This window comes from Panthera tigris, chromosome B2 (genome assembly GCF_018350195.1).
Source record: "Panthera tigris isolate Pti1 chromosome B2, P.tigris_Pti1_mat1.1, whole genome shotgun sequence".
Taxonomy (NCBI): domain Eukaryota; kingdom Metazoa; phylum Chordata; class Mammalia; order Carnivora; family Felidae; genus Panthera; species Panthera tigris.
In genome coordinates, this window is record NC_056664.1 from 109,768,441 (window position 1) to 109,791,251 (window position 22,811).

The 22,811-nt window shown below is 36.8% G+C and overlaps 1 protein-coding gene across 10 annotated transcripts in view; it reads left to right on the plus strand.

Moving 5' to 3' along the window:
* PKIB (cAMP-dependent protein kinase inhibitor beta) overlaps positions 1 to 21,067 on the plus strand; it is a 169,505-nt gene extending 148,438 nt beyond the window's left edge. For all 10 annotated transcript variants that reach the window (XM_042987103.1, XM_042987101.1, XM_042987105.1 and 7 more), the window contains 2 exons: positions 16,000 to 16,176; positions 20,785 to 21,067. In XM_042987103.1, coding sequence (XP_042843037.1) covers positions 16,000 to 16,176; positions 20,785 to 20,852 — 245 coding nt within the window. In that variant the 3' untranslated portion in view covers positions 20,853 to 21,067. The remainder of the gene's footprint in view (positions 1 to 15,999; positions 16,177 to 20,784) is intronic.
* Positions 21,068 to 22,811: the final 1,744 nt, after the last annotated feature.

The window sequence follows — 22,811 nt, forward strand, 5'->3', positions numbered from 1 at the left end:
TATTTTGATGAGGTCCCAGTAGTTCATTTTTGCTTTTGTTTCCCTTGCCTCCAGAGATGTATTCAGCAAGAAATTGCTGCGGGCAAGATCAAAGAGGTTTTTGCCTGCTTTCTCCTCAAGGATTTTGATAGCTTCCTGTCTTACATTGAGGTCTTTGATCCACTTTGAGTTTATTTTTGTGTATGGTGTAAGAAAGTGGTCCAGGTTCATTCTTCTGCATGTCGCTGTCCAGTTTTCCCAGCACCACTTGCTGAAGAGATTGTCTTTATTCCATTGGATATTCTTTCCTACTTTGTCAAAGATTAGTTGCCCATACATTTGTGGGTCCATTTCTGGGTTCTCTATTCTGTTCCATTGATCTGAGTGTCTATTCTTGTGCCAGTACCATACGGTCTTGATGGTTACAGCTTTGTAACACATCTTGAAATCCGGGATTGTAATGCCTCCTGCTTTGGTTTTCTTTTTCAAGATTCCTTTGGCTATTCTGGGTCTTTTCTGGTTCCATACAAATTATTTGTTCTAGCTTTGTGAAGAATGCTGGTGTTACTTTGATAGGGATCTCTTTGAATATGTAGATTGCTTTGGGTAGTATCAACATTTTAACAATATTTGTTCTTCCTATCCAGAAGCATAGAATCTTTTTCCATTTCTTTGTGTCTTCAGTTTCTTTCATAAGCTTCTATAGTTTTCAGCGTATAGATTTTTCACCTCTTTGGTTAGATTTATTCCTAGGTATTTGATGGTTTTTGGTGCAACTGTAAATGGGATCGATTCCTTGATTTCTCTTTCTGTCCCTTCATTGTTGGTGTATAGGAATGCAACCAATTTCTGTGTGTTGATTTTATATCCTGCAACTTTGATGAATTCATGAATCAGTTCTAGCAGTTTTTTGGTGGAATCTTTTGGGTTTTCCATATAGAGTATCATGTCATCTGGGAAGAGTGAAAGTTTGACCTTCTCCTGGCCGATTTGGATGCCTTTTATTTTTTTGTGTTGTCTGATTGCAGAGGCTAAGACCTCCAATACTATGTTGAATAACAGTGGTGAACATACCTGTCTTGTTCCTGACCTTAGGGGGAAAGCTGTCAGTTTTTCCCCATTGAGGACGATATTAGCGTTGAGTCACTAGTATATGGCTTTTATGATCTCGAGGTATGATCCTTCTATCCCTACTTTCTTGAGGGTTTTTTATCAAGAAAGGATGCTGTATCTTGTCAAATGCTTTCTCTGCATCTATTGAGAGGATCATATGGTTCTTGTCCCTTCTTTTATTGATGTGATGAATCACATTGATTGTTTTGTGGATATTGAACCAGCCCTGCATCCCAGGTATAAATCCCACTTGGTCGTGGTGAATACTTTTTTAATGTATTGTTGGAGCCAGTTGGCTAATATCTTGTTGAGGATTTTTGCATCCATGTTCATCAGGGAAATTGGTCTATAGTTCTCCTTTTTAGTGGGGTCTCTGTCTGGTTTTGGAATCAAGGTAATGCTGGCTTCATAGAAAGAGTTTGGAAGTTTGCCTTCCATTTTTATTTTTTGGAACAGTTTCAAGAGAATAGGTGTTAACTCTTCCTTAAATGTTTGGTAGAATTCCCCTGGAAAGCCATCTGGCCCTGGACTCTTGTTTTTTGGCAGATTTTTGATTACTAATTCGATTTCCTTACTGGTTATGGGTCTGTTCAAATATTCTATTTCTTCCTGTTTCAGTTTTGGTAGTGTATATGTCTCTAGGAATTTGTCCATTTCTTCCAGATTGCCCATTTTATTGGCATATAATTGCTCATAATATTCTCTTGTTATTGTTTTTATTTCTGCTGTGTTCATTGTGATTTCTCCTCTTTCATTCTTGATTTTATTTACTTGGGTCCTTTCCTTTTTCTTCTTGATCAAACTGGCTAGTGGTTTATCAAGTTTGTTGATTCTTTCAAGGAACCAGCTTCTGGTTTCATTGATCTGTTCTACTGTTTTTTTGGTTTCTACAGCATTAATTTCTGCTCTAATCTTTATTATTTCCTGTCTTCTGATGTTTTTGGGTTTTATTTGCTGTTCTTTTTCCAGCTCCTTAAGGTGTAAGGTTAGGTTGTGTCTCTGAGATCTTTCTTCCTTCTTTAGGAAGGCCTGGATTGCTATATACTTTTCTCTTATGACCACCTTTGCTGCGTCCCAGAGGTTTTGGGTTGTGGTGCTATCATTTTCATTGACTTCCATATACTTTTTAATTTCTTCTTTAACTGCTTGGTTAGCCCATTCATTCTTTAGTAGGATGTTCTTCAGTCTCAAGTATTTGTTACCTTTCCAAATTTTTTTTGTGGTTGATTTCGAGTTTCATAGCATTGTGGTCTGAAAATATGCACGGTATGATCTCGAATTTTTTGAACTTACTTAGGGCTGTTTTGTGTCTGAGTATATGGTCTATTCTGGAGAACGTTCCATGTGCACTGGAGAAGAATGTATATTGTGCTGCTTTAGGATGAAATGTTCTGAATATATCTGTTAAGTCCATCTGGTCCAATGTGTCATTCAAAGCCAATGTTTCCTTGTTGATTTTTTGATTAGATGATCTGTCCATTGTTGTGAGTGGGGTGTTGAAGTCTCCTACTATTATGGTATTATTATTAGTGAGTTTCTCTATGTTTGTGATTAATTGATTTATATATTTGGGTGCTCTCACATTTGGTACATAAATGTTTACAATTGTTACCATCTCCCTTTAATCTGCCCTTTAATGGCATTCATTCTCTTTGCAATTTTGGTTCTAGTGATGACTATGCTCTAACTTATTTTTCCAACTCTATATGGCTTAACATTCCATGAAATCCAGATGTTTCCTTTTCCTTTAATTGGATGTTGCCTTTGACACTCACTTCATGATTTAGCTTAAGATATTTCCCTGGCTTGGTAAGCCTTTTCATGTCTTTTTTATCTGTATGAATCCCTCCCCAATATTAGGGCCCAATGTGTTCTACAGCTTCTGTGAAGTTTTTCTTAATTACCCCCAAGTTCAATAACCATTTCCCATATATATATATATATATATATATATATATATTTTTTTTTTTTTTTTTTTAGGTTTATAATGAGAGAGACAGAGACAGTGTGATCGGGCGTGGGGCAAAGAGAGAGGGAGAGGGAGAGAATCCCAAGCAGTTTCCACGCTGTCAGCAAAGGGCTCGACGCAGGGGGTTGATCCCACAAACCATGAGATCATGAACCTAAACTGAAACCAAGAGTTGGATGCTTAACCAACTGAGCCACCCAGGCGCTCCTCCCTTTTATATTTCTATAACATTTTGCATTTATACTACGTATTTGAATATATCATACATTGGCTTCTGTTTTTACATTCTCTTTAATGTGCATGTATTTCATCTGTACAATTAGGTTATACAATCTTTCAGAGTAAAGACCACATATTATGTTTTTTTGTGTGCATCCCCACTCTGTTAATCACAGTGTTTCATCTTATTTGACACCATTTCTCTAGAATCTCACACTGAATGAAGGATATAGTAGATGCTTAGAAACAATTGGTTTAATGAAGACCGAGTCTCTGTTCAACAAATATTTGGTGAGGTGTAACCGAAGGAGCAACGTTTGAGGTGTCAGGTGAAATGGGTTCTGTCTCGCCTCTGCCACTTGCTAGCTCCGTTGCTTTAGCCAGACCATTTCATTTTATGGCCCTCTGTGTTCTCACCTTTAAAATGAAGATAGTAATGACTATCCCATCATACAGAATCACATGCACTGAATCTCACTCAAGTGATTTAAAACTGTGTGTTCACAACATGTTTATGCCTTTTTGCACATAATGAAAACCTTCATTATGTGCAATTATTTTTGAATTTTGAATTGCATTTTGGATTGCATTATGTGCAATTAGTTTTGAATTGTTTATTATGTCTGTTGAATATATTCCAGATATTATTTTATGAAGATTCATTTTTTCTACTGAGTTTATATAATATTAAAGAGTAACAGAATTAATATTAGTTTATAATAATTATATAATATATAATTATTATATTAAAAATTTATATGAATATAATATATATTATAAAAATTTATATATATAAAATTTATATATATAGTTTATATAATATATAAATTTATAAGTGTATAAATATAAATATAAATATATAAATATAATAATATATTTAATGTAATATTAAATAGTAACAGAATTTATTATTTTTACAAAAGAGTTTTATAAAAGTTAAATGCATCCATATAAATAATTTTACTTCTATTAACTTAATTGTAGACAAACATCAGTATACATAATTTGATGAACAAAAATATTTCAACGGTATGACTTTTCTTTCTGAAGTTATTTCTATTTGATTGGGAATTTTTATTTTTTTGCCTGTATGACCCAAAAAATCCTCAAAACAACTTAAAAATTTTTTGCTACTGTGATTTTGATTGAATTCTGTGCTTGATGAAACACTAAAATGATTTCTTCTGCAAAGAAAAATAAAGTACTGACGAGAACTTAGAAAACAAACCAGAGCTTGAAAAGGCTGAATTATTTCTCCTTTTTTCTCAGCTAGGAAAAAAAAAAGAAAATTAAATCTATTCAAAAAGGAACTAAGAGACATCCCCCCAAATTTTTTATACATTGATGCAATAGAAAAAACAGACATCCCTGGAACTTTTAAAGTTATGTGAGTTTAAAAAAGCATCTTGCTTATAAATCAACTTCATCCAATTTAGTTAAGAAAAGGTTTGTGGGGGCATCTGGGTGCCTCAGTTGGTTAAGCATCTGACTTGGGCTCAGGTCATGATCTTGTGGTTTGTGAGTCTAAGCCCTGCATCGGGCTCTGTGCTGACAGCTCAGAGCCTGGAGCCTGCTTCGGATTCTGTCTCTCTCTCTCTCTCTCTCTCTCTGCACCTCCCCCACTCATGCTCTGTCTCTCTTTCTCTGTCTCTCTCTCAAAAATAAATAAGCATTAAAAAATAAAAAAAATTTAAAAATTTAAAAAAAGGAAAGGTTTGTGAATGATTTCAGTCCTTAGTTATGTTCTTTACTTTTGGGATTGTGTTTGGGCTTTTGGCTTTGCCTATTTTACATGGTTGGTATAAGCCCTGAAATGTTAGCTTTCTAGGAAATTTTTTCTTTCCAACTTTCATTAAAAATTTAGAATTATGTTGGCCTGAAAACAATTATATATTAAAAGATAAGATAAAATGATTTTTAAAAGATATAATAAAATGATATCAAATAAATACAATTCAGCTTTAAAATATAGGTATATAAGATATTTATGTGCATCTGTCTATGTGAGCACGGAGAAAATACTGGAAGGATATGCACCAGAATTATAATAGTGCTGTCATTGGATAATGGGATAAAAGGCAATTTGTTTTTTCTTCTTCCAGAAGAATTGTCACTTTTTTCTGACAGTGAGCATGTGTTACTTTCATATGCAAAAAGAAAAAAATTCATTTTGAAAAAGAGAAGTGGAAAGATAATTGTTTCATTCAGTAAACAAACTCTATTAGAGTACCTACTGAGTGAGTGCCAGGCATGACTTAGTGCTATGGATACATCAGTGAAACAGCCTACAAAAACTTATGCCTTTGTAGAGCTTATATTCTAGTAGAGGGAGATAGACAGTAAATAGTAGTGCAATCCTACTGTTAGAATATGTGTCAAAGCTACTCAGTGCTAAGGTACAGTAGAACAGGTTAAGGAAGGAAGGTCCAGAGCTACAGGAAGAAGACATTGTTTTAAGTGGGGTGGTGAGCCTTACTGAGAAAGCAGAGTTCTCTCAGGTGTTTTGTGACCCTTCTAATTCCTCACCATATTATGTCATTATGTTAATACTCAGATTAAGAATTGTTTTTCAGGTATCAAGAAGAAAGTGACAATTTCAATCCCATTTTAACTTTAATGAAACACTTAAACGTGTTTTGTTGCTGAAACTTTTTCCCTTAGGGAGAAACCATGATGAAGGGTGTAAGGAAGATTCAGTCTTCTGTCACAGGTGGCTACCTAAGAGAGGTAGCCAACTTTGAGATGTTTGTGTGGGGGGATTTGGAAGCCAGACTGTAAACTTTTTATGCTCTTTTTTCCCCTAAACACCAAGTTTCTGGAAATATCTTTGGGTTAATTTTTTCTTGTCTTTATAACTCACAATGTCAGAGGCTGTCTCTAGAGCCAAATCGAAAGCAGACTTTAACAGGATAATCAGTGTTTATTATGATAATCTATTATAGTGCCCATAAATTAATGTGACTGATTTCTAAACAAATTTCATTTGTGTAGTTGTTAACCAAGCACATTTATATCAATTAATTTGTTGGGTTCCAAAGTAGTAAAATAGGTAATTTTAATTCTACTTTTGATAAATGTGGAAACTTAATTAATAGAGAAGTTAAATGCCTTGTGGGAAGTCGCAAGTTTATTAGATGGCAATGCAGGATTCAACTACATGCTCACATTTAGGTGACCAAACTTTCCATTGCTCTGTTGGGACTGCTGAACAAATATGAGGACTAATTTAAGAGCAGTCATCCTAAGGGCTTGCTAAGGTAGTTCAGTAATTCTAACATTGCTCAAAGCTCTGCTTTCAAATCTTCACTTGAAACAGAATTCTTCCAAATATATGGTAATCTAAATTACTTAAGGAGGCTTAGAAAAAAATCTGAAATTGGGGTGCCTGGATAGCTCAGTTGGTTAAGCGTCAGACTTCGGCTCAGGTAATGATCTCATTGTGAGTTCGAGTCCCGCATCAGGCTCTGTACTGACAGTTCAGAGCCTGGAGCCTGCTTCGGATTCTGTGTCTCCCTCGCTCTCTGCCTCTCCCCTGCTCACACTCTTATCTTTCTCTCGTTCAAACATAAATAAACATTAAAAAAACAACAACCTGAAGTCATGGTAGTATCAAGAAATAGGTGATCAATTGGGATAGCTTTTAATTAAAAACAGTTCACTATAAAAATAATGTTATATTTTAAGCATAGTATTATTCTGCCACTATATTAAATATGAGTATAAAGTGGATTACACTGATGGAGTCATAAAAATATTTTCAGAGGTGGAATACATATGTAGCTTCCTACAGTAATGGCTTTGATGGATATGGTACACATTTACATATATAAATTTTTGTATGTTGGTAAAAATAGTTCTTTTGTATCACTGCATTTTTCCTTTTGAAGACAAGCGTATATAAGTTATAAAAGTTTTATGAAATAAAAGTATGCAGTTTAAAGTGTCCATTCTTAAGCTATTGCTTTAGATTACTTCTACATTGGAAGAATAATTATGGAACTATTTTTGTCATAGATGTATCACTCTCAATAATAATCATAGGCAAAGAAAATAAATCCAGAGGATAAAGGGTTTTATTTTCCACCTTATTGAGAATGAAAATGGTAAAAGAGAATTAGTTGAACACTTTAAAAATACAGGATCTTGTCTATTTAAAGTGTTAGAGGGGCGTTGGTTAAGCATCTGACTCTTGATTTTGGCTCAGGTCATGATCTTACGGTTTGTGGGATTGAGCCCTGCATCTGGCTCTGCACGGACAGTGTGGAACCTGCTTGGGATTCTCTCTCTCCCTCTCTTTCTGCCTCTCCCTCATTCACACTCGTTCCCTGTCAAAATAAAAAGAACATTTTAAAGTGTTAGAGGATTGCATATTTGCACAAGGGAAAGCTGATTAATTGTGTGTAACTGACTTTAGGTTGGGCAGTCGGTTCACAGTTTAAGGTTTATGAATCCTCTGAGAGAGCCAATGTCTGAAAACTATAACTATTTAGATGCCGTGGGTGAGGGTGATTCCATAGAGTTTTTACATTAACTCCTGCTCTGCATATGACAATTGATGTTACCCACACCTGCAAGGCATTGTATTTACCACTAGTCTACGTCCTGCCCACAAAGCTACTTTATTTTTAATGTAATATAATTCATTTTAATATTTGATTAAATGAATTTTCAGGCTTTATTAAGAATATTAGTAGTTAAAAGCACCTTCACTGGCTGTGTTTGCCTGCCCATAATTTATAGGTATCAGCTATGAATTAAATATTTATTGAATTTTATAGGCAACTGTGTGCCAGTCCACATACTAGGCAGAAGGATACAAAGACATTTCTACTGTGACCATGTTGGTCAGATTAACTTCCCTTTTTCTCCTTCCTACTGATGTCATCAAAAGTCACTTGACAGTTTAAAACCACTGTCTCATTAAAAAAGGAACTGACTTCTTAGGACTTGCGTTTAAAACCCCCCTGCACAGACAGCTTGTGTTCACTCTGAGATGGGACTGGTGCAAGCAAACCATATAATCCTCAAAATTATTTCATTTTCTTGGTAGTGCAAATTCAGCTTGAAGAATCTTTGTGCCTTTATTGAAATCTAGGAAGACTTTGTGTCCAAAAATAATTGGAAAAAGGCAAAGATGAGAAGTGGATGATCTGGGAGCAGTCTCTCATTAGAATTTTCTAGCCCTTTCTCTGGGACCCCACTCGGTGCATTCTTACCCCATCTTCTCTTTTGGAACTAACCACTACCTCCTCTGTGCATTTGGGGGAGCTGCCTGGCACTGAGCCTCTCCAGGTCTCCAGCTGAAGCAGGGGAAGTCCTTACTTACTGTGGCAAATCCCAGTTACTAGCACAGTGCTTTGAACAGAGTCAGTGTTAAATAAGTACTTTTGAATAGAATCCAAATACTTTCTTAAGTAGGCTCTGCCACCTTAATGAAGTAAGAACACACTGGTATTTGAGTCCCTCAGTTGGAAAGGAAAATGTGAAAAGTAAATGAGAATGGAGGAATACAGGCAGGGTTTCAGGTAAAGTGAGGGAAAAAATGAAAATGGTTCCTTGTAATTCAAGCTAAGTGCTCTCAATTCTAATCTCTCAGGAAGATAGAAATAAAAAGGTGAGAAGCAAAAGGTCAAAACTATGTAAGATGTAAGATAGGAGGGATGCTCTGCTACAGGTTATAACCATTTAGAATTACATTCACCTAAAGGAGAACTGAAAATATCATTGCGTGTCCTGGATACCACCTATCAGGCATAACATACACACACGCATGCACGCACGCAAGCACCCACCCACGCACGCGCCCATGCACACGCAACCCAAGATAATGTACTAATAATTAGGGATGTCTGTTTCAAAGAAACAGAAACAGTACTGTCTGAACTTAGAAGAGACTTTGACACAAACTGGCTGTGTTAATGTTAATGTTGTTAATGTTAATGATGTTAACGCATCACTTCAGTGTCTGGGTCCGCATCACTTAAGTTTACAGGTCCTTTGGGGAAGCTGCCAGGGTAGGAGTAGACCTATGGCAAACTAACTCCATAGAGTCTTTAATGGAGGGTACGTTTGGGGTAAGTTTTTTCTAGAGTAGAATGACCAGTTAAATGTGACCCTTGCACTGAAGGGTGTTGCGTGGTTATTGCAGTTATTTTTTTTTATCTTTATCCACATCAGTCCATATTATTGTCCTAAATGACCCTATCTTAGTTTAACAATGTCATTGTGCCAGAAAGGTATTCAGATTTGTTCATTACTTTACCTAGGAGATTATAGAAAAATCAATATGGCTTTATATTTAGAATTTTATAGGTCTAAGTTGTCAAAAATTATGCATGGTAAAAATAGCTTTCATGCATCTACCAATATATGTTGAAGGGTCTGTTTATATCATTATCAGGCAAGAATCTAAGTATGAGAAACAATATGTGTCAATAGACAAGAGGTAGAATTTCCTCTGGCTTAGACTTGAGGCACAGAAACTCCAAATGTAGAGAAATTAAAAAAACAAAAAAGAAAGATCTCTAAGTTAAAAACATAATTTTTATACAGGTATACATTTCATGTAAGCTCTATTTACCCTAAAATTGTCTTGATACTTAGGTAAATAGATGTGGTAGGATTCTCATTTTTCGAGGTGGATACTTTTGCTTTATTTCCAAAGAGTAGGATTTGAGGTCAAGAAAGGTACTGAAAAGATCAGAATATGTTTGACCTCACCATTCTGGGGGTTCCTCTTTGTAGTGTGGGGGCCTAGCACAGGGCCACTTAATAATTTAGTGGAAGCGGTTTTTGTTGGTCCACATTGAGATGCAATTGTTACAGTTCTCTCACCTCATTTGGAAGAAGTGTTTATGTTCCAAAATAAAATCTTGCAAAATAATAGCTGTAGGCAGAGAACTGAAGAAACCTAGCGTAAGGTATTAAGATACTGAAAGCTGGAGAGAGCCAGATGAGGAATTTGCTAATCAACTGAGAACAGTGTATGTCTCTCTTTATTTCATCCTCTCTTTTGACCAGGAAAAACAGTGACTTTCCAAAGTACATGTTCTTCCTTGTTACTTTAAGTGTTTTTTGAGATACCCTGACTCATACTCCCAGAGAACTCATTTCTCCCAGAGAACTCATTTAGTGTGTGAGAAGTTTATTTCAAGTCTTACATGCAGAATGAGTAGTAGTTTCACTGTGGGAGATGAAGTGAGTGATGATATGGATCCAGAGATTAGAAAAAAGGTAATGACCTTGCAGTCTTGGCTTCAAGTAAGGAAGCTTAAGGAAAAGAATGAGTGTGAGTTAAGAGGGTAGATCATCTCAGTTGGGAGAGAAAGAAGTTGCAAAAACTTTTGTTTATAGAATCTTTTCTTTAAATGTTTGTTTATTTATTTATTTTTGAGAGAGAGCGGGAGAGAGAGCACAAGTGAGGGAGGGACAGAAAGAGAGGGGGACAGAGGATCAGAAGCAGGCTCTGTACTGACAGCAGCAAGCCCGATGCAGGGTTCAAACTCATGAACTGTGAGATCATGACCTGAGCTGAAGTCAGATGCTCAACCGACTGAACTACCCAGGTGCTCCTGTTTATAGAAACTTTAAAAAAAAGTGTTTTTACATTTATTTATTTTGAGAGAAAGGGACAGAGAGAAAGCAGAGGAGGGGAGAGAAGGAGAGAGAGAAGCCCAAGCAGGCTCTGCACTCTCAGAGCAGAGCCCAACACGGAGCTCACACCCACGAACTGTGAGATCATGACTTAAGCCAAAACCAAGAGTCAGACACTTAACTGACTGAGCCACCCAGGTGTTCCTTTTTTGTTTATTATTACGCTTGTAACATACATTCTGTTCTTAGCAGGCTCTTCTAAGCCCATTGGGAGCTGGCTAGTGGTTTTGTATATACATCAAAATTTTGTATATGCTTCATTTAACTTGGACATCTTTGTTCTCTTCAGTTGTGCTGGTGTTGAATTTTCAATATTGTGGAGACTGCAGAGATGTTGGCATGTGTGTGTATCTATGACTGTTTAATGGTCTTTTGGTCAGGCATCCTGAAAATTGTGTATTTTCAACAGAGATGCATGCTGGGGGCATTCAAGGACTTCTGGGAAATCTTCAAATGTGCAAATGGGTTCAGCTCTGTAAGCACTCACAGCTGACAAAGCAGCACTCTTCCAGATTCCTCTACTAATTCTGTAGAAGAAAAAGAGGAAGAGTTGTTGCCTTAGTTAGAAAACATACACATAATTAGCTTTTCAAGCCTGGACATTTTTTAAAAATTATTTTTAATGTTTATTTTTGAGAGAGAGACAAAGCACGAGTGGGGGAGGGGCAAAGAGAGAGAGACACAACACACACAGAATGCAAAGCATAAACCCAGAAATTTAAAAGAACTTGGAAGTTAATCTCTCTTCCGTGTTTATTAGTAGTGTTTCCTCATCTTTCTATAGGTTATATATTTTTTAAACATCACAAAGCATTTGAAGAGACCAGTTGTCTCTACTTTATATACAATGTTGAAAAAGAAAGAATTAACTGAAAATTAAAACAGACATTTATGTGGGCAGTTAGAATTGCAGTTTGGGAGCCACAGATTGAGATAGAAACCCAAATTGTGTTCCAAGGAAGACAAAGAGTGGGGCAAGGTTATATAAAGGTAGAAGGTTAGGAATGTAGTTTTCATTTAGATCCTCTGCAAAACAGGAATTGAAATTAGGTTAACTGGGATTGGTTGTGTATGCAAATACATGGTTGAAGCTTGTTAAACCCAACTGGCTCCTTTAGAAGTGAAGACCACGGAAGATCCAATTGTGAGGGGGGTGAGGGGGGGAAGTTCAGTCTAGGCTGAGGGCTTGCGGATAGCTTCAAAGTTCAAAAAGTTCATAGTTCCTCTGCTGAGGACGTGCATAAATTCCTCCTCCCTTATGGCTTACTGGCTGTATTTAAAAAAAATTTTTTTTTAATTTATTTGAGAGAGAGGGAGAGAGAGAAAGATGATGCAAGTGGAGGAGGGGCAGAGGGAGAAGGAAAGAGAGAGAGGATCCCAAGCAGGCTCCACACGGAGCCTGACTTGGGGCTCAAACTCACTAATCATGAGATCATGAACTGAGCCAAAATCAAGAGTTGGATGGTCAAGTGACTGAGCCACCCAGCACCCCATCCTGGCCCTACTTTAAAAGAAACTTTCTTAGCCAAGCTTGCTTACTTGCTCCATTTTGAAATCTTCTTTTACTATATATATAATCATCCCTCTAAAAGAAAAATCAGGCATATGTAATCAGTGTTGCAGAGGACAATAACAACAGACAGGTAAGATGGCTGTTTGGTACAGGAAGAGGCTTACACTTCAAGATACACTATTTTTGGTTAAATTATCAAAATATCACTTTTAGCACCTTTCTGTGCTAGAATATCTGTATATTTATAATTTTTCCAGGTGAATGTGTTTCATTTATTTTAAATCACAACAATAATCTATGCTCATTGTACAAGTTTTTGTATGTAAGGAAGTACCAAAAAATGATTAATATTCTCCTTGTTCTCTCTTACACTCCCCACTAGCATTTTTTATTCTTTTTATGAAATTGAGATCATATTATATTCATTACTTTTCCCCCACACACTGTAAATATTACTTTTGAATTTTGCTTTATTTTACAGTGTCATGGATGCATCTCCATAGGTGGATCTAACTGGATTTAGCACATTCTTTCTAATCACTGTATAATGTTCCATAATATTATATACATAGTTTATTCAGCCGTTCTTCCCTTAGGGACTTTCAGGTTATTTCCAATGCTGCAGGCAATGTCTTTGCTAGAGAATTAAAAGAGCCCAGTTGAGAATCACACTGTGGATCCAAATGTTCCTTCCAGCCAGCAGTCTCTAAGTCACTGACACCTTCTGTCAGGAAGATGAGATGACTCTTCACTGTAGAAAGCTACGTCTCCCTGCAGTCCTGTGGGTCCAGGCTGGGTGAACTGTCTGTTTTGTGCTGGAGGATGACATCCTGGTCACTCAGCATCAGCGTCGGAGGCCGGCTCTGAAAGGAAGATGGTAGTAGGAAGAGGGAGAGCTGGGAAATGACCAAGTAAAGCTCTGGGGTAAAGCAGCCTATTGTTGTCTGGTTTTCCTACACATCCAGTTCTGGTTTTTGCCTTAAAATGGTAGTTAATGAGTAAAATCTTGACAGACTTTTAGATAGTTTTTTGATCTTGTTTTCTAACACTAACCGACAAAAAAGGACTAATTCAGAAAGCCTGTGTCTGAAATAATAATATAAAGGCAAAAGCAAAATAGCAGCCAAAAGCAAGGAAACCTTGAAATAAACCCAGAGCCTAGAATTTCTTCATGTTGATGGAAGTTCACCTTTTAGAAATTCTTTTTCAATATACAAATTCTAATTCAATAGGTCTTTAACATAGACTGTCTTACTAAAGAAGTTCACTCACTTCATTTAACATAAAATATATCGTATTTAAGTATTTTAAGTAGCATATCTTAATATTTTTATATGTGTTGTTATCTTTAACTTTAAGATTTTGGACTATCAGGCCAGTAATGATCAAGGTGTTCAGAGCTGCTCCTCCAAACTTAGCATAGCTAACTTGTTTGTGTGACACAGGACGATGCTCCACAGAAATACACCCTTGATCGTGGCCATGGCTTTCGATGTGCTGTTAATTGGCTGAAGACAGAGTGGAAGCTGGCAAACAGGGTCTTTTTCCAAACTTGGTGTGAGACACTTCTCACAAGCTCTAGAGAAGAGATCTATAATTGACATTCATGTAACATGGAGGGGTGGGGGGTGGGGGTCTCACAAGATAACCATTCAAAGCCAGAAAGGAACACCTATGAAAAGATGAGGAATCTGTCCCTCTCCCTCCCTCCCTCCCTCCCTCTCTCTCTCTCTCTCTCACACACACACATATGTAAGTATGTGTGTATGTATATATATGTGTATTTATATATATGATATTTTCCCTATTTAAAAAGTAATCAAGGGCAGAATCAAAAGTAGCTATTGTATGACTGTCTGCATGTCACAGAGATTTGGAAAGATAATTTTGTGGCGATCCATGTCATCTTGCCTTCAGAGTGAACTGAAACTGGATTTGCATTCTTGGGTGCTACATGAGCAGCTTTGTGACTTTAAATAAATCACATCCACAGTTTTCACATCCACGTAGTGAGTGAGGGTTATTCCTTACTATGTCAAAGGATTATTGGGAGACTTAAAATGAGACAATAGATATGAAAATGTTTATGCTGCATTGCATACATTCTGGTTTCCCTCTTAGGAAATTCAAGAGGTCTCCAGTAGGAAGATGTTTCTTTGTAGGATTAAAAGGATACATAGAAGGGCAGTGGAGTGAATAAAACTTTGTGAGATGTGAACAATGGTGCCAATAACCAGACATAATTTTAGAATTATCAAGAGTTTCTATATCCTTTATCTCATTAGTTCTTAACAAAAATCCTGTGTATCAGTTAGGCTAATTTTTTTTATATCAATTATGTAGGGGAGGAACCATGACTCCAAAATGAAATGAATTAGCCAATATCACCTGCAAGCCTATAATGGAGTGAAGTTCTTTTTGACTAATAGTTCAGTGCTTTTTATATTAATCTATGTTGTCTGTCAATGCCAGACAGTTGGCAAATACTAAACAGAAGTCTAATTGATTCAAAGGATGATTATCTCCATCCCTTGGTTGATACTCAGCATATTCTGTGGTATGCATGTATACCAATGCATCAAAGAGGAGAAAGAGGGTGCAAAGTCCCTTTGAGAGTGCAAGTCCCCTAAAAAGAGGAAAGTATGTTATTCCTTTGTGTTCTCAGTGCCCAACTGAGAGCCTAGTACTTAATAGGTTCTCAATAAATGCTTGCTGCTGCTTCTGTTGCTTTTGAGATACTATTCAGTGTTGACTTCTTAGGAAAGATTCATTAGAAAACATCATATGAAAGAGGGTTAGTTTTAGAATAAACAGAATCTGCTACCTCCTTCCCTCCCTGTACAGTAAATGATTTCCTAAGAATTCTTTCATGGGTACAATTATTAGAAAGATAAAGGATGCTTAGGAAAGCACGAGTAATTACCATTTCCACTTAAATGCAAGAGAGGTAATACAGATTCTACTCTCCTAAACATGAATATGAGGCTGTTGAAAATTAGGTCTTTGACTAGAACAGGCAGAAATACACAGCTGTCACTAGGGGAAAAATGCCTTTGAGATAAAGTGGAACTTCTCATATCTAAAGAGTAGGAGCATAGTGTGTTTTGTTTGATCCATACAAATTATAGTAATTTAGTTTCAGCCTGAACAAGCACCACAAACAAAAACTGGCAGGCAGGGTCTCTATAGGAGTGGCCAAGCAAGTCAGTTTTCATTTCCTTCCAAGCCCTAGTTTGGCAGATCCATCCACAGAAAAACAGAACAAAAGCCAGAGATTACTGCACCCTAAAGCATCCAAGTGGCTTATTCGGCTCAGGGTTTATTTATAGCAACCTGGCTCACACTGAGAACTTCCTTCTCTATTCAGCGAATGTGCTAATGTGCAAATGGAAGCTTCAGGACCATAACAGTAGACGTAGATGCAGGGTGTGATCAATGAGTAGATTCTCAAGCCTGTTGTGATTTTGATCTAGCCATGCCTTTCAACCACCACTGTGAACATTTACCTCAAAATAGGCTCATCCTCTTCTTCATGTGCACATTCTATTTGTAGATGTTGCTATGAGGACAGATTCATCGAAAATGACTGATGTGGAGCCTGTGGTCAACAATTTTGCATCTTCAGCAAGGACAGGCCGCCGGAATGCGGTGCCAGACATCCAGGGCTCAGTGGGGACAGGTGGAATCTCGGAGTTGCCCCTCAGACTGGAGGCCCTCTCCATGGAGGAAGGTAACACACAAATTCCCTTCAAAACAGTAGCACTCTCTTCTTAGTCCTTTCCTCTGGAACAGTCTCTCTTTTAACTAGTCATAAGTGCTCTTTTTTCTGTGCCTTTTTTCATAAGTGGCTACTAAAATCTCTCAGTGTTTGTTTAAGGCTAAGTACATTTTTTAGGCTTTCTGAAAGTGTACAGTTTTACCTTTTTGTCTCTTGATGTGTATGTGGAAGCTGAACATTTATTTATTCATTGAACATGTATAGCCATGCACAGTGCTAGTAATTGGGAATCAGAGGTGAACAAATATAATCCCCTCAACAAACTTACAACATTTATCTAGAAACACTCAGAAATGAAATAGTTTTCCTTCTGTCATCCATTGGCAAACCACTTTGGAAGGTTCTATTTCACTGTAGTATTCTCAAGTCCTTCTGTTTCTCACATCTAAGAAGAAGTTTATTATCAGTTAAAGATGAAATCTTTAAGGTGAGTATTTGTATAAAAGGTGATTGTTCTTCAGTGGAAAAAGTTGAATTAAGGAAAAAAGGGAGCTGTCAAACTAATGAAGGGAAATCTCGGGTCTTTCACCCCATTGCTTACATACAGCTCATACAGCTTCCAGAGCTTAGTCTTCTGGAAATAAATATAATGATACTCTCAGTAAAGTTTTAAAGGAGTCTTTTTATTTAAAAATATTTGTAGAGGTTAAAGAAAAAAGTGTTACCAAAATACCTGTGCTTTGTGCCCCATGTTAGACGTCAAGGTAGACTTTAGTATGTGTACAGAAATTTACACTTGCTGGCAATGAGGCAAGAGAAAGCTAGAAGTTTGTGCATATCTACACTATTCATGCAAGTCCCAGAAGAGGGCTCTTGGTCCTTTGCTTCAGTAGATTATTTGCTACCTGGTAAAGTTACAAATGTTCCTGGTTTGATCCCTATGAAATAAGTAAATCTTGGTTTGGCCAGGGACACCTCACCTTTTCCCAGAGGTCATTGCATTTCTCTTATGAGATACTACAAGTAATAGTAAAAAAAGTATATATACACACACACACACACAAACTATTATAAAATGGGAAATTGGAAAGAAAGAAAATAAATAAAAATGTGTGTAATCATCTCAGCCTTTTAAGTTTGAAAATGGAATATGGTTATTAGAACATATGTTGCTATTGAAGGGCCATCCTCAACTAGAGAGGGAGAGAAGCTAAGTTGCTTATTAGTATAATGGGCCTAATTAGAGTTTACGTACCCTAACTGCATACACACAAAACCTTAATGCTTACTGATGTTACCTGGTTAACTCTTTGTAGGAGAGTGAGTAGTTTTCACCATTTTACTTCCGTCGCTAGAGAGACCATTATCAGAAACAATATAGTTACTATTTTTATACTGTTAAAGAGCAAAAATTTCAGCTAAGTAAATTTGAAGATCTAATGACTTTATTAAGTGATTCATCAATCAGACAGCATCCTATCCAGCAAGTAGAGGGGAGCTCTGAGGAGTTGTACACAATGGAAGGTTTTTATAAGAAGGAAGGTGAGGCAAGGAAGTTATTAGCAAAAGAAAATAAGGATTGTTCTAAGTAAGGTCACATTCCCTTAGAGGGAAGGGAAAGGGGGTTATTAGGTGGATTATTAGGTGGTTAAATGGTTTCCCTCAGATCTATCCTCTTTGATTTTTGTTGTTGTTGTTGTTGTTGATAAATATTTTTAGGTGGGAAAAATTCTAGGCTCACAAATATCTTGCATCCTGCATGAAACTAACCTGTCTGAAATTTGCCCAGTTCACACTTTGTCTTAATCTATCTCTTATAAATTAATAACTGTGATAGGGAGGACAATGATGCCTGATAACATATGAGCAAGTAGTGACAGAGGGCGGCAGCTGTAAATGTCACAAAGGGCCTTTTCTTACTCCCTCTATCACTGTTCATTTGATCCATTGTTCGGTTTAGTGCCCACTGAGTGCTAAGCACCATTCTAAAAACTAGCAGCATATTGGTGAATAAGACAGACATAAAGTCTTGCTGTCCTGGATGATACCTACAATGGGAGAGTTAGGTTATAAACAAATAAATATATGTCAACAGTATCCGTTCTATCAGAGAATTAAATAGGATGTTGTGGTAGAGTTACTGTGGTTTTAGATTGAGAAATTAGGACAGCCCTCACTGAAATCTGAATGACAATGATGTGTTTTGAATCACAACTGAAGGAAGAAGCAGGCACCAAAGATCAGAGGTAAGAGCTGTCTTTGCAGAAGGAGCAGCCAATAAAAAGCCCTTAGAATGGACATGCCTCCAAATCCTCTTTGTTCCTCTGATCCTCACCATACCACCCCTCTGTTTCAAGATTACAAGTAGCATTGTGTCTGATGAAATCAGCAGTCCATTCTTAGTTTCCATCCTACATGATCTCTTGGAAGCTTTGTCATGATGCACCGTCCCTTTCTTCCCCTTAAGACTTTTCTTCTCTTGGCTTCTTGGACATTCCGTTCTCCAGGTTTTCTTCCTGCTTCACTGGCTGTTCCTCTCCTGCTGTTGTTTCTTTCTCTCTCTGATCTCTTAATGAATTACATGGTACCAGCACTCAGTGGTTTCTTGTTTGCTTGTTTGCTTTTGGTTTTGTTTTTTACATTTTCTCTATCAACATTCCCTCCTCTTGAGATACTATCCGATTTCACTGGGACAATATCATTTTCCTGATAGCTCATGGATTTGTTTTCTCCAGTTAGAAGCTCCACTGACTTCACACTCATAAATCCATCTGCCTATTTGACCCCTGCTTTGGCTATCTAAGAGGGATCTCAAACTTAATGGATAATAAAGCGGAGTCCAGATATTCTCCCTGATACCTGTTCTTCCTGCCTCTTCCCCATCTTGGTGAATGGCAGTTTCACACTTCCAGTTGCCAGAGTCAAAATCTTGGAATCATCCTTGTCTCCCCTCTTTCTCTCAACTGTGTATCTAATCTATCAGCAATAATTGTCAGTTCTACTTTCAGATTTGTTCAGCTAGCTGCCATTTTTCACCCAAAAGATCTGGTCTCTTGGTATCCCTCTGACCCCATATTCTGTTCTTTTTTCTCTGTATTATCCTGCCTGCAGTTCCTTCCTGCACATTGATAGCTTTGACTCTAACTTTCCCTCTGCTTAGAATGCTCTCTTCCTGCCATTGGCATAGCTCACCCCTTACCTTTTCAGGTCTTTACTTGCATGGCCCTTCTCCCCAGCTAACCCTAGCTAAAATCACAACCTCCATGCCCCAAGACTTCTTGAAAACTCCTATTTTCCTCCATAGCACTTCTCCTCCATAACAGTTAGGACTATTCTCCTCCATAGCACTTAGGACTCCTCACATACCATACATTTTACTTATTTTGTTTATTCCCCATGTCCCTCACTAGAAGTCTCCTGAGAGATGGAATATTTTTTTTCACTGCTTGGTATATTATACATGTTTAATAATATATTTCCTGAATAAAAATTGAAGAACTGAATAGAATCCATCATATTGAACTTCAAAGATGCCAGTGATGATTTTGGCAAGAGTATTAGGGAGGCAGAAGAGACTTAATAGCTTTCATTTAAAATGGAGACCTCAAGAGATGACACGTTTTAAAGGATAAAAGACAAGATAGTATGTGGAAAATTTTCAGTTAAAAGAAGGCCTTTGTTAGTTCAAAGTTGGTGGTGATGTGAGGAAATGAAGAGTCAGGAGAAAGGGAAAGTCAGGTGAAATGGAGGCGGGAGATGATTGTTAGAGTCAGCTTGCTGATGAGGCAGAAATGGAGAGGGTCCCAGATCTTGAAGGAATAGACTTGGATAGTCTGAGCAGCACCAAGGCCAGCTCCAGGATTGTGCGGTGAGGTGTGGTTGGTTGCACAGGGCCCTGGGTTCAGAAGAGATTTGCACTTGCTGTTGCTGTCTTGAAGTTTTCCATATGTTTTGAAGACGGGGTGCTACATTCCCACTTAGCACTGGGCTCCAATAAATTATGTAACCAGTCCTGAGGAACACATTTTCCATTGTAATAAGAGGAAGGGTAGAAGGAATAAGTACAGACTACGGGGTTTTAGAAATTTGGTGGTTAAGGGAGCTTTTACCTGAAGATTTTGATTTTTTTTTTCTTTTCTGCAAAGTAGTGAGATCATCTCCTAAGAGCAAAGGAGGTAGAAACTGTGAGGAAGCTGGAGAGAGTGTGATGAACTATAGGGAGATCATTAAGGGGGTTGGGCTATGGAGCCACTTGACCCGGTCCAAATTGTGTTTCTGTCACTTACTAGCTCTGTGACTGAACAAGTTACTTAACCTGTTTGTATTTCAATAGACTAATCTATAAATGGAGATTGTGATAATACCTAGGAGACTGCCTCGCATGTAATAATTCTGGAGAATAGGAGGGAAAGGTAACTAGGAGAATGTTGATTCCCAAACCTATCCATATTTCTTTTCTTTGTATAGTTTCCATACCTAGATTGAGGGCAAAGCCTCTCCTAATCAAGGAGAGAATTATTAGGGTGCATAAAGGAAGTACTAATGGTTTCATTCCACTATAGTATAAAACATATTTCACTATATTCTATAAATGAACGGAATTATTTATTTATTTTTTAGATGTAAAAAAGAAAGATGAAGAAACAACACAATGCCAATTGGAAAAGCCCCCAAAAGAAGAAAAATGAAGGCTCATAAACTATCAAAAGTGCTGAATTTCTGTAAACTGAAAGACTTAGTGGCCCTGCTTTCCTGAGATGTTTGATCTGGTAGTAACTATGGTAACATTGCAGCCCTAAGCAACACGTGTGTATTAGATAATTTTGTTGTGATGCTACTCACTTGGAATGCAACCACAATATCCAATGTAGGCTATTAAACGGCATATTACTTCCAAATTGCACCCAAGGAAAAGGTTAAGAATGTATGGTCACTTATATACATATCATTATCTATAAACCCAACAAAATCCACTGTTCTCTTTTGGATTTACTTAGCCAGATGTATTTTTAATTCTGTTTTTATGGTAATGGGCAAACCATTTTCTTAGTAAATATAAAACAAACACCATTTAAAACTATGGAATTTGTAGGGCAGTATTTTTTTTGGATGAGAAGGAATAATAGTCAAAAACACATAGAGAACATTTGTTTTTAAAGCAAAAATGCACTATTTTTCCCCAAACCCTAAAATGATTTGGAAAAATTGCAAAACTTTGACAAGTTAAATATCTTTAGGATATTTTTGTTTGATGTATTTTGCTTCTAGTCTATGCATACTGTGATTTTTCTTATAGACTCTTAAAATACAAAATTTGTGACAAATTGTTTATATGGAACATGCCTATTAAAATGAATTTCACTATCTTCCTTAACTTTGGTGTATGTGTGTGCATATGTTTTTCTTTAATAAGACTTATTCAAAACACTTTACTAGTTGCTTTATACTGTCTTTTCCTTTCTTAGGGCTTATGTGTATTGTGACTTGTTTCTGAAATGATTTCCTCAGGAATGCAGACCATCATTTTTATATCTTCCCTAAAGTAACTAACATGACACAAATATTTAGTGAATGTTGTAGGTAGAAATAGCAAAATACTTGCTTTTAATATATATTTAAGTATATATTTTAAAAGGAACAAAAGCAAAACCAAAGTTGTAGTAAATTTTATTAGACATTTTAGAAAAATAGTAAAATTCTGAATTTTTAGAAAATGGACTAATGAATTTATTTTAATTTTCAGATATATATGCATGCAGTTATATTTTATTTGATTGTTGACTTAGGCCATGTCTGTATACAGTAATCAAATAAACTCTTCACTGCTCAAGAAACTTGTTCTTGATACAAGTCTTCTTAATTTTATCTTCTAAAGTATACCAACTGAAAAATGGTGACACACTTTAGAGGAGGAAGTTAATAAACTTTGCAACATAAATCACCTCCTACATATTATTTCATTGGCGAAGGCTAACTTCATATCTTATATATACCAAAGGGGTAGATTGCAAAGAACCTGATTGTTTTAAATTCTCAAATATAATTTTTTTAGGTAAAAGAATCAAAAGTAATATCTTAGGTGTAGCACTAATTTATTTTTTTTTAACTTTTTAAAAAATTATTTTTTAATGTTTATTTTTGGGAGAGACAGCACGAGCAGTGGAGGGGCAGAGAGGGAGGGGGACACAGAATCCTAAGCAGCTCCAGGCTCTGAACTGTCAGCACAGAGCCCAGCACGGGGCTTGAACTCACAAGCTGTGAGATGATGACCTGAGCCAAAGTCAGACGCTTCACTGACTGAGCCACCCAGACACCCCTAGCACTAATTTAATTTTCAATTAAATGTATTACACTAATACACGGTGTAATACCTCACGGTGGGTGGACCCTCACAGCAAAGGATTATCTGGCTATGCATGTAGTGTAGAGCTTGAGGAACCCTGGAACAGAGTTAAACTGTTAAGCACAAGGATTTTTTTTTAATTAATCACTAGTACTTTATTGTCTACAAATTTTCAGAACATTCCTACTGTCCAAATGTTTAGTATTTGTACAATAATTTCCTTTTTCGGTCTGTGTGAGTGAGCTATATGCATTGTATTATGTATAAAAACATGATGGCAAACATCAAACTGAGTCTTCATTGC